Here is a 13842-nt window from a genome sequence, read left to right on the forward strand (position 1 = left end):
ATACATTATACACAGCTTGTAATATTCACCCCATACATTATACACAGCTTGTAATATTCACCCCATACATTATACACAGCTGTAATATTCACCCCATACATTATACACAGCTTGTAATATTCACCCCATACATATATACGCAGCTTGTAATATTCACCCCATAGTTATACGCAGCTTGTAATATTCACCCCATACATTATACACAGCTTGTAATATTCACCCCATACATTATACACAGCTTGTAATATTCACCCCATACATTATACACAGCTTGTAATATTCACCCCATACATTATACACAGCTTGTAATATTCACCCCATACATTATACACAGCTTGTAATATTCACCCCATACATTATACACAGCTTGTAATATTCACCCCATACTTTATACTCAGCTTGTAATATTCACCCATACATTATACACAGCTTGATAATATTCACCCCATTCATTATACACAGCTTGTAATATTCACCCCATACATTATACACAGCTTGTAATATTCACCCCATACATTATACGCAGCTTGTAATATTCACCCCATACAGTTATACACAGCTTGTAATATTCACCCCATACATTATACACAGCTTGTAATATTCACCCCATACTTATATACACAGCTTGTAATATTCCCCCTTACATTATACACAGCTTGTAATATTCACCCCATACATTATACACAGCTTGTAATATTCACCCCTACATTATACACAGCTTGTAATATTCACCCCATACATTATACACAGCTTGTAATATTCACCCCATACATTATACACAGCTTGTAATATTCACTCATACATTATACACAGCTTGTAATATTCACCCATTACATTATACACAGCTTGTAATATTCACCCCATACATTATACACAGCTTGTAATATTCACCCATACAAATATTACACAGCTTGTAATATTCACCCCATACATTATACACAGCTTGTAATATTCACCCCATACATTATACACAGCTTGTAATATTCACCCCATACATTATACACAGCTTGTAATATTCACCCCATACATTTTACGCAGCTTGTAATATTCACCCCATACATTATACACAGCTTGTAATATTCACCCCATACATTATACACAGCTTGTAATATTCACCCCATACATTATACACAGCTTGTAATATTCACCCCATACATTATACACAGCTTGTAATATTCACCCCATACATTATACACAGCTGTAATATTCACCCCATACATTATACACAGCTTGTAATATTCACCCCATACATTATACACAGCTTGTAATATTCACCCATACATATACACAGCTTGTAATATTCTACATTATACACAGCTTGTAATATTCACCCCATACATATACACAGCTTGTAATATTCACCCCATACATTATACACAGCTTGTAATATTCACCCCATACATTATACACAGCTTGTAATATTCACCCATACATTATACAGCAGCTTGTAATATTCACCCCATACATTATACGCAGCTTGTAATATTCACCCCATACATTATACACAGCTTGTAATATTCACCCCTTACATTATACACAGCTTGTATATTCACTCCATACATTATACGCAGCTTGTAATATTCACCCCATACATTATACAGCAGCGTGTGTAATATTCACCCATACATTATTTTAATTCACTCCATACATTATACGCAGCTTGTAATATTCACCCCATACATTATACACAGCTTGTAATATTCACCCCATACATATACACAGCTTGTAATATTCACCCCATACATTATGACGCAGCTTGTAATATTCACCCCATACATTATACACAGCTTGTAATATTCACCCCATACATTATACGCACGTGTAATATTCACCCCATACATTATACACAGCTTGTAATATTCACCCCATACATTATACACAGCTTGTATATATTCACCCCTTACATTATACACAGCTTGTAATATTCACCCTAATTATACACAGCTTGTACATAACATTATACACAGCTTGTAATATTCACCCCTTACATTATACACAGCTTGTAATATTCACCCCCTTACATTATACACAGCTTGTAATATTCACCCCATACATTATACACAGCTTGTAATATTCACCCCATACATTATACACAGCTTGTAATATTCACCCCATACATTATACACAGCTTGTAATATTCACCCCATACATTATACACAGCTTGTAATATTCACCCCATCATACCTGATACATTATACACAGCTTGTAATATTCACCCCTTACATTATACACAGCTTGTAATATTCACCCCATACATTATACACAGCTTGTAATATTCACCCATACATTATACACAGCTTGTAATATTCACCCCATACATTATACACAGCTTGTAAATATTCACCCCATACATTATACGCAGCTTGTAATTTCACCCCATACATTATACCAGCTTGTAATATTCACCCCTTACATTATACCACAGCTTGTAATATTCCACCCATACATTATACACAGCTTGTAATATTCACCCCATACATTATACGCAGCTTGTAATATTCACCCTACATATAGCAGCTTGTAATATTCACTCATACATTTATACCAGCTTGTAATATTCACCCCATACATTATACACAGCTTGTAATATTCACCCCATACATTATACACAGCTTGTAATATTCACCCCATACATTATACACAGCTTGTAATATTCACCCCTAACATTATACACAGCTTGTAATATTCACCCCATACATTATACGCAGCTTGTAATATTCACCCCATACATTATACACAGCTTGTAATATTCACCCATACATTATACACAGCTTGTAATATTCACCCCATACATTATACGCAGCTTGTAATATTCACCCCATACATTATACGCAGCTTGTAATATTCACCCCATACATTATACGCAGCTTGTAATATTCACCCCAATCAGTGTAATATTCACCATCATTATACGCAGGCTTGTAATATTCAACCCATACATTATACGCAGCTTGTAATATTCACCCCATACATTATACAGTTAATCTTCGTAATATTCACCCCATACATTATACGCAGCTTGTAATATTCACCCCATACATTATACGCAGCTTGTAATATTCACCCATACATTATACACAGCTTGTAATATTCACCCATACATTATACACAGCTTGCAATATTCACCCCATACATTATACACAGCATGTAATATTCACCCATACATTATACACAGCTTGTAATATTCACCCCATACATTATACACAGCTTGTAATATTCACCCCATACATTATACGCAGCTTGTAATATTCACCCCATACATTATACGCAGCTTGTAATATTCACCCCATACGTTATACGCAGCTTGTAATATTCACCCCATACATTATACGCAGCTTGTAATATTCACCCCATACATTATACGCAGCTGTAATATTCACCCCATACATTATACACAGCTTGTAATATTCACCCCATACATTATACGCAGCTTGCAATATTCACCCATACATTATACGCAGCTTGTAATATTCACCCCATACATTATACGCAGCTTGTAATATTCACCCCATACATTATACACAGCTTGTAATATTCACCCCATACATTATACACAGCTTGCAATATTCACCCCATACATTATACACAGCTTGTAATATTCACCCCATACATTATACGCAGCGTGTAATATTCACCCCATACATTATACGCAGCTTGTAATATTCACCCCATACATTATACACAGCTTGTAATATTCACCCCATACATTATACACAGCTTGTAATATTCACCCAAGCAGGGGACTCAGCACCTAGGGAGAACCAGAGCTGCAACCCTTGACTAAAACCTCAGCAGTCTCGCAGCACAAGAAGCGAAGTTTAGTGACGAGGATTGTAGTTGAGCCCCAGTCAGGGCACTGCTCGGCCACCACCTCTCCTCTGTACATTCATATGTTCCCCACCAGCTAGCATAAGGCTGCCTCTTCAGAGAAGAAGGGGGAGGAGCCAGGCACAAGATGCTCCCATCCCCAGGAGGGGACTTCACAATCCGCACATTACTCCTTACGGAGATGGCAGGAGACAAGCAGTGTTTTCTTGCGCTACCCAGGAGCTCGTGTGTATTATATCAAGTGTGCTGAGCGCTTAGTGGAGAAGAGTTCTGGAAGAAAAGGTGATTCCTACAGGTTACTTGCCGTCTCCCCCTCCAGCTGGTGGACACTAGTGGTATCTACCCGAGAGGCAGGACCAGGGAGCAGCAGGAGAACGGAGTAAGAGGCTGGTGTGAGCAGCTGGATGTGGAGGAGTCGCTGCTGAGAGACCAGTGCCAGGAATCCCCAGTAAACAAGGGACGACTCCAGGTAAAGTGGCAGGGAAGGCGGGAACTCAGTAACATGCAGTGTGGGCAGTTGTGAGGAAACTGTTGTGTGAGGTGGGAGAAGTTGTGTGGAGACTTGTGGATTTCTCTGGAGTTATCAGCCCATCACGGTGCCTGCTCCACTCACTGACTTGTCTTGCACAACAGTTCTCCAGGATGGGGAGTGGTTCTGTGATAGAAATAATTGTCTATAAGTGAGATGCCCGATGGAGGGGGAAGGGGTTACTCTTTGGAAGATTATCCAGGGCGTGGAGAATGTAACCTGAAGCCTGAATTAACCCCATGACAAGAACAGCAAAGGAAGAGGGAGAAGTGACCTCGGTTTTGTTCTGAGATGAAAGGCTGGGCTGGGAGCATGCTGCTTTATGAGCCTGTCTTTACTATGTCACTGCTATGTCTGACTACTGTTTCTGTTTACCTCAGGTTTCATTGTGAAAGTTCATTCCGAGCCTGGAGACGGCTACCAGCACTTCGGATAAAGTCAGCATTGTATGAACACGGCGTAAGGAGCTGGCACCAGGTGGAAAGCTTCTCCGCTGTTCACACTGCGCTTCCCTTTTTTTCTGGCCGTCGCCGCCAGATTTGCATCTGGGATCGAGTCGACAACGGACGGTGTCACGAAGCCCTCTCTAAAGGGGAGCCCTGGGGTTAAAACACAATAGCCGGGGAGATGCCTTCCTCTTATGTACCCTCTTTCCTGGGACTCTGGGGGAGGGGGCCTGGACTAGGAGGTGATGGAAGAAATATGAAAGGGTCACTATTGCAAGTCCTAGTGCTTGTGCATGTTTTGGGCAGTGTGTGGTCTCAGTCCGAACAACAGACGGTGTGCCCCGCAAATTGTGAGTGCTCAGATGCAGCCCGGACTGTGAAATGTGTGAGCAAGGATCTAAAGGAGGTGCCCAAAAACCTTCCTTCATACGTGAAGAATCTCTTCATCACGTACAATAACATCAGCAGTTTGCATGAGCGATCATTTAATGAAGTCTTAACAAATCTTAGCAATCTTGGTCTCAGTAACAACAACCTCCAGAACCTGGGCAGGAATACCTTCAGGAACCTTCCCGGGCTAAAGCATCTGGATCTTAGTAACAATAAGTTGGGTCATATTAGTGACTTGTCTTTCCAAGTTGGCGGTGACTTTAGCAGTCCACTACTAGAGCTGAACTTTAGCAATTCTCTCTACAATGAGTCTATTATCTTCCTTGTGGCAGGTGCCCTGCAGAATGGATCATTGAGTAACCTCCAAAAGCTGGACTTAAGTGGGAACAATCTATTGTATTTACCAACGGGCACATTCAACTCATTGCCCAGCCTAAAACACCTTGACCTCAGCAACAATTCCCTGGTCAACTTCCAATCTGAGATTTTCACCAACCTTGACAGCCTTCAGACTTTGGATCTGAGAAATAACTCTTTAAAAAACCTAAAAAACACAACACTTCTAGATTTTTCTAGCCAACCTGGTTTGTCCGTGTTCCTCAATGACAACAGCTGGGTCTGTGACTGTGATATTGAACCTTTTCTCAGTTGGCTGAAGAACACCACAGTAGTGAAGGAATCGTCCAGCTTGCTTTGCTCCGACCCAGAGAAGATGTGGAACGTTTCATTGCTTTCTATTGAATTCTCAGAGCTCGAGTGCCCACTGTTTACAATTGACAGCGGATTGCAAACCTCCTATGTGTTTCTGGGTATGGTGCTAGCCCTCATAGGAGTGATTTTTCTGCTTGTCCTGTATCTAAACAGGAAGGGTATTAAAAAGTGGATCTACAACATCAGAGATGCCTGCAGAGATCACATGGAGGGTTATCACTACAGATACGAGATCAATGCAGATCCCAGGCTGACAAACTTGAGCACAAACTCTGATGTATAAAGAATGTTTTTGTGGACCAGAGCAACACTTAATCTATGCATGAACTTAATGTACAGATAATGCATTTAACCCTGAGCTTGCTCTCCTTATCACCCCCTGCTGGAGAAATAGAACACAAGAAAACAATGTCTCCATGCAGGACTTCTGAATGCCTCATGTGACTGTGCATTTATTGCTGCATTATCATTTACTCTGAACTCCGCATGCTGAACATCCATACAGAACACAATTGTGTTATTGCTGTTCTTGGGAATCCATTCCTAATACAAACAAAAAACATTGAACGTGACCGTAGCACAGCAGCGACGATACTTTTTGCTTTTTATCTTTCATTTGATTTCCTGTTGGTACCACCCATTGCCAATCCAGATACCAGTCAACGACAACTGCCTCAAGATTTATGTTTTTGTTTCTTTTACTTTTTTTTTTATAACGCTTTGTGAACTATTAAGTTGTGAGAATGCTTCCAAGGTTGCAAATCTTTGCATGTATAACATGAGGACTTCTACAACAGCATGTACAATGTTTCCTTTTTTTAATTATTATTTGAGATCCTGAATTGGAAAACATCAACAGTAATACTTTTGCACTGTTTTTTGTAAAAGAGATATGCAGTTTATATCAAATCCGAATTTCTATAAACTGCACCTGATTTTAATAACTCAGACTCAATAAAGAATATATTAAAATAATCAGTGTGTGGATGTTTTCTGCCAAAAGATCTTCCATCTACTTGGTGTGTTTTCTACAGCAAGACTAGTGCGAGCGATACACATGAAATGTTTGATTTATTTTGGACTTATTTGGAGTCCTGTACAGAGAGGAGAACATGTAAAAACTTTTTTATTTTGTATAGTATTTTAGTAGTAACTAGAATCACAATATATGTATATACAATATATTGGAGTTTGCAATAAATGTATAAAACATTTTTTTTTATATACCAATTTGCCAATCTGGTTTAAACAAATGCATTGACTGAAATATTTGTGAACTGTTCAAAGCTTAATATTAAAATGGAAATATGTAATAGCAATAATATGAATAATACAGTATATGGCTTTGAAGGACGGTTAACCCTTTGTGTTTATCTGTGTCCAAAAGTGTTTCCAACAGTACCAATAGTGGCTCTGGCTTGCATGAGAATGCTATGTTTTATATTGGGTTGAGGGGGAAATGCATGTTTATTTATCTGCCACTCATTTTCAGAAGGGTCTCTAAACCCTGTTTACCCAATGGCCTGCCCAAATCCCTTATGTATTAATACTGGTTTGGATCTTTTTTTTTTTTTTTCAACATTTTTTTCATTGTTTGGTTCTATGTAATGTTAAATGATTTTTGTGACTTTGCCAAGGAAGTTGTACAATTTTAGATTATTAATTTTTCCAATGCATAAACCAGATTTAAATATCCTCTAAAAATGTACCAAACCCTTACTATGCAGATGTGAATATAAAGTTCAGTCATCGTTTATTGGAGTTTGCTAGAAAATGTTTGAGATTCAAACATAATAATGGAATAATGCTCCTTTTAATCTTTAGCCTTTGAATTAAAATGTAAATGCTAACCTAAGATAGATGTTGGTCATCAACATATAAATTGTGTCTTAAAACTGTATAATCATACATTGTAGATATGCTTGGTCAAGTCAACTAAAGCCAGAAATTATCTTCCCAGTTGTGTATATGTATGCATGCATGTATGTATGTATGTATGTATGTATGTGTATATATGTGTGTGTGTGTGTGTGTGTGTGTGTGTGTATATATATATATATATATATATATATATATGAATGTTATCTCAGAGGTTTATTTCATGCCTACCCTGCAATATTAATCTCACCTGAGTGCTATAAAGGTATGGCAGAATTGAGAATCTTTACGCTGAATGTATATGTGCATTTCAGTAAAATATAATCACTACTTCAGAGTACTCGCATAAGCCACTCTCTCAGTAAGCTGAACGCTATGCCTGAACTTTTAGGAGTGTCTTGCAGTTCACTGTCAGTCAGTGCCATCATTGATAAATACATGAAATATCACATTACCAAACCTAATGAGAGGAATGCTTTTTGCTTCTCATCGCCGCTGTATTTGCACTAAGAATATCAGAACAGTATAATGTCATATTGTACATCTGTTGGGTTTTGTGACGAATAAACTTTACATTTTTTGGTTTTCATATTGCTGTTATGTACCAGTGGTTGTACAATGATTTCTGCTAATACTAGAAAGCCATGTATGATGAGATTTTACATAATATTCAGACGTAAAACCTATAATCTCCTGTCACTCATTTTGATTTTTAAATCACTATAACTCCCAAGATAATTTGGTGGGAGTAGTTTTAATTGATTATAGTAATACATTGTGTGTGTGTGTCTGAAGGATTACTGTAGTGATTCAACAGAAGTCTGTACCTACAAGAGTTCAATATTATAACGCATCCTTAAGGTGCCCATACACATCAGATGACAGTCGCCAAACAGATTCCGGCAGATGTTAGAGGGAGTGTTTGATTTTAACATGGCCGATCCTTTTTTCCTGGCAGCGGCTTATTTCCCTCTTCCTATTGAATACTCACCCGAGCATGCAGGAGTCAGGAGGAATAGCGATTTGTCCGACTTCTATCTTAAAGGGAATGTGTTGCCAGCAAAACATGTTGTTTTTAATTAAACATTTAGTGTATAGGTGTTTAAACATTGTTCAAAATTTTTTTATTTTTTTCACGAGTCAGGAAATATTATAAATTAGATTCTAATTTATAATATTTTCCATTGCTGGTCACTAGATGGAGCTATTCCCAAAATTGCAGCATTGCATGTGGTAAAGCAACCACATTGCTTTTTGCTGCAAAATTGGGAAAAAAGCACTCACTCTAGTGAGCTCTGAGAATCCCCCCCCTCCTTTATCCTGGCTAGTGCCGGGATAAACGAGGGGATTGAACGGTCTAACCTCCTACACTGTGTGTCGCCATTTTTTGAGCTAACACACAGTGTAGTAGGTTTACATACAGTAGTAAACACCCACAAACACGAACATACATAGAAATCTCTTACCTGCTCCTGCCGCCGCGGCTCCCTCCGGCCCGTCTGCTGCTGCTGGTCCAAGTGCACAAGTCCGGAAGCCGCGACCGGAAGTAGTAATCTTACTGTCCGGCCGCGACTTCCGGTCTACAGGAAAATGGCGCCGGACGGCGCGCATTTCAAATTGGACTGTGTGGGAGCGGCGCATGCGCAGTTCCCACACAGACGGCGTACACAGAAGTGGATGGGACGGGACCCGTTCGCAGTCCCTATGGGACTGGCTGCCGTATTCCATGTCTGTATGTGTCGTTAATCGACACATACAGAAATGGAAAAAAAAATGGCAGCCCCCATAAGGAAGAAAAAGTGAAAAAATAGAAAAAAGTAAGACACAAACACACAAATAAATAAAAACGTTTTTAATAAAACACTAACATTAAACTGACATGAAATTTTTTTTTGTGGTGACACTGTTCCTTTAAGTGTATGGGCAGCTTTAATCTGATTTAACACTTTTTATTTTTATTTTTTTCTTCTTTTGGATCTAATAACTGTTTAAGAGGACACTCTATGTAATCTATTCACTCTAAGCAGCCATGGGGGTGACTATAAGTTGTTCCATGGAGTTACAAGCTGAAAGTCTAGTCGTTATGGGAGAGGCTTTTTTTTTCTTTACGTATCTCCAGTTCTAATGACTTCTTGAATAATTTACATCTCTGTGTGTGAATGTTAGCAGTTTGTCTACTTTAGGTTTATGGTTAAAAGTTGAATGGAATATCAGGAAATCTTTGATTTCTTAGCCTACCATGCCAAAGCAGTATGACTAATGTTTTGTTACCCACTTTAAATGCTGTAAAGAACCTTGACTAGATTTCCTCATGTACAGTAAGATTTATATTCAGACACAGACCTGAACAAACCCATCTGACATTAGAAAATATACAATGATATGCCAGGGCCGTACACTGTTTATGGGTAAAAAATAAATTGAGACGTTCTTGCTGGAAAAGTTATTTGTGAAGGATACAATGAACAAGTTGGTGCTATCTAGTTGTAACACTACTGATGTATTTGCAGGAAAAGGTTTGTTTTTCTTTTGTTTTTTTAATTTGTACTGTATTGGGTAGACAGAATAAAAATAGATTTTAGGGGTTGCCAAGTCTGATACTCTTCTGAGTTGTGATGGGAAGTTTGACCTATTTACTATGCTCCTGAGAATTGGGATCAGATAATTTGTAACCAGGAGTCACTGATGTAAATGACAATATATGCCTTTGTTCCAATTTACCCATCTTGAAAAAAGTGAATAACTTCTATTCTGTCACTCATTATAGTTATATAAACATGTTCTAAGTTACCAATGTTTTTCTTTTCACGTTACGAATCTTACTTTTGCACATTTGTATTTTGTGAGCAGCAAATCGCCAAGCTGAACATCAGAATTGTTGTGGTTATTTAAATAGACACCCTTATGTATTTGATGGGATGAAGTTTCTGAAAAATAAAAATTTTTTCTTTGTACTGCTGTAATGGGACTTCATCGGAGTGTTCTGTCGTGTGTGCTTTTTTTTTTTAAAACCTGCAGATGTCACTGTTGATACTTCTGTTCATAAGGCAATTGAGCTAAAAGCTACTTAATAAGTACAAGTTGCAGGCTAGAGCAACCAAATACTTAACGTAACTGAATTGACTATGCATTTTATGAATATCTAGTGTATTTCCTAGACTTGATTGTATCTTACACAGACATAATGACAAACAACTGTTGTCTGCTGTGCATATGTCAGAGCTTAGACCTAGAAATATATTTTGCATGGTCCAAGGTATTTTCCTTATGAATCCCTTTCTAAAAGATAAAGATATAACAAAATCACAATTGTCATGGGGGGTTATTTCGTTTTAACGTTTACAGATTGTCTCATTTGCATGAAAACGAACTAGGATTGCAATGTAAAAATAATAATTTTTAATGAATTGGATGATCTAAGCCAGGTCAGCAGGCAGTTGAGGGTATACAACAGTAATGTAACAAAAAGCATTCCCCCCTCTGTATAAGAAAATGGTTGTATTTTCTAAGCAAATTAATATTTAGATGACGAATAAGAAATCAGGATAAAAATCTGTATATATGTGTGAGTAGATAGCTAGACATAAATGTTATGTGTATATTAATGTTCGTAGGAGGGTAATTCCTAGGCATAGGAGATTAAAGGGGTTTCCCATCAGCGACGTTTATGACATATCCACAGGATATGTCATAATTGTCAGATGCAGGTCCCAACACTGGGATCCGCATCTATCTCTAGATCGGGGCCCCCTAAACACTGTTCTACCATTTTCTGCTCCCGCTTCCCCCCCAACCACTTCCTGACTATATGTTCGGGAGTTACGAAAACCATGTAACTCGCTAAACGACGCTGTTTCCGTAAGTCCCATAGTAGTGAATGGCTTTTATGAAAGCAGCATACCATGCGTGCTACGCTGTTTCTGTAACTACCATTCAGTTCTATGGGACTTACGTAAACCGCTTAGCTCAGCAAATTATGCTGTTTCCTTCAGGGTCGGATATCTGCTTCAGCCGCAACACAAAGTGGCAGAACGGGGTTTAGGGGACCCAGTGCTAGAGATAGGTGTTGGACCCGCATCTATCTGGCATTTATGACATGTTTTGCGGATATGTCAGGTCTCTGAAGGGAATTCCCCTTTAAGCTAATGGTACATGGTTTTTATATGCATATTAAGCAGCATAATAATTATTTGCTGCTTATTTAAACTTTTTTGTATCCTACTTTAAACTTGTATGAACCTATATTTTTGCATTTTATGTTGCTTCTGTGGCACATTCTTCATTAAATCTTTCTCGCTAAGCGTCAACCATACTACTTTTCAGGAGTAAAGTTCGAGAACGAGAACATTAGACGCTTTCCAGAAATATAGACCAAGGCACTAAGAAGCAACTAGAAATTATACTGAGAGTTGTGAACATATGTGCTATAGCAGTAGTATATAATGTAAAGAAGGCCTAACCATGACCCTGGTTTTCTTTATACTTATCCTGGGATGCAGTTTCACAATAATTTTTGGCACTTACGTAAATGTAGTCCTTTTCAGAGCGGCTTCACGTTACATATATCTACACCTCCTATGCATGTCCTTTTCCGAGCAGATTACTGGATTGATCGCAGCAGCAGGGAGATATGACTGTTTTCATTTTGTGGGAGGGTATGACTCATGCAGTTAAACGCATATAAGGCTGTAACACTGACAAAATTGATTTGCGAACCAAGAATGACAAAAAAGAAACAGCTCAAAGTAGTAACCTGAGGTTTGTAAGGGAAGTAAGTGGTTTTGACACAAATGGTGCATTTTCTCAACTCTTTGGATTCTGAGTAACTTGAATGAAAACCATTTTGGTCAAAAAAGACATTTACAGCAATGTGCTCTTCAAACTGCCCAAGAGTTTTTCCCTACAGTTTAAATATCTTCTATCTAGAATGATCTTGGCTTATAAAAGTATGTCACTGATTCATCGTTAGGTATGCTTTTAAGTCATTTTAAATGCAGTGTGTCAGATAAAGTCGTTGATAACTATGTATTTATGTAATGTAATGGGTCTACATGACGTTGACACTATTACAGTACAAAATTCTATTTCAGTAACCCAAATTTTATCCAAAATGGAAACATACATTTGGTGTCTGATGCCAATCGTTCTGTGCACAGAAATATCTGCTTATACATAAATAATTGAGTGTATTGTTTTATGACAGTGTATGGGAGATCCCATTACCATATTCCAACTACAGTACAGTATATGGCAGAAAACACAGTACATATCAAGTTCAATGTGACTAAGAAAAAGACAGGCACAGGGCTCAGTTCCACCCGTACAGCATTTTATCTGCAGTGCTTAGGCAATCTCACGACCTTCCTTCCACTTATTTGGTTAAACCTTATAGGTCTTCGGTACGACAAAACTTGAACCATGTGTCTTGAAGAAGAAATGTGACATCCAGCTTTATGCTAGTGGCAACTGATAACATCTAAGGCTGGGGCTACATGGAAATATTTTGTGGCGCAGGAGTGCGCTGAGTTGCATGGAGCCCAAAGTATTCTTCTGGATAACATCTGTAGCTCGATAGTTATATTTGGAAAGTCAGGCTACAAAAAGTCTATGTACTCCCAACCTTGGACTGCTTATATGTTTATGTTTTAACTCCATTACTGTTTAGGTTTTCAGCTTTATCATATGATGATCAAATGAATTATGCATATAACTTCAGGCTTTTCATATCCTTTGTGAAGTCAATATCACAATAGCTGAATCATTCCATCCGTACTTCTGTTTAAAGTCTACAAATATAGCTCATTTTCCATATTGTCTCACTTTACTGGTATTTATAGTATGGTTAAATCAATTATATTTACATCTGCCTCCAAATTCTGTTACCCTGAATCTTCTTTTTGCGATGACCAGCGATCTATGAGTCGCTGTGGAGAAGAGCACAATTTATTTATGTGCTTTTCTTTGACAGTCAGTGCCTTGTTAAATAATTTTCTGATTTGGCACATATATGGACATTAATTTAATAACGTGATTATAATGTAATTGTAGCAAATGTAGAGC

General features: G+C 38.1%; 1 protein-coding gene across 1 annotated transcript; it reads left to right on the top strand.

Annotated features, from left to right (window-relative positions):
* Positions 1-4016: 4016 nt before the first annotated feature.
* LOC142760990 (trophoblast glycoprotein-like) lies at positions 4017-6879 on the top strand. Its single transcript, XM_075864167.1, has 2 exons — positions 4017-4297; positions 4738-6879. Exon 2 carries the CDS (start codon positions 4985-4987, stop codon positions 6185-6187), a length of 1203 nt encoding a protein of 400 aa, XP_075720282.1. The 5' UTR covers positions 4017-4297; positions 4738-4984; the 3' UTR covers positions 6188-6879.
* The last annotated feature ends 6963 nt before the right edge of the window (positions 6880-13842 follow it).

Source organism: Rhinoderma darwinii, chromosome 4 (genome assembly GCF_050947455.1).
Source record: "Rhinoderma darwinii isolate aRhiDar2 chromosome 4, aRhiDar2.hap1, whole genome shotgun sequence".
In the NCBI taxonomy this organism is placed as follows: Eukaryota; Metazoa; Chordata; class Amphibia; order Anura; family Rhinodermatidae; genus Rhinoderma; species Rhinoderma darwinii.

Excerpts from the sequence above, each read along its gene's own strand:
- LOC142760990 (XM_075864167.1), top strand. The coding sequence starts at position 4,985 with ATGCCTTCCTCTTATGTACCCTCTTTCCTGGGACTCTGGGGGAGGGGG.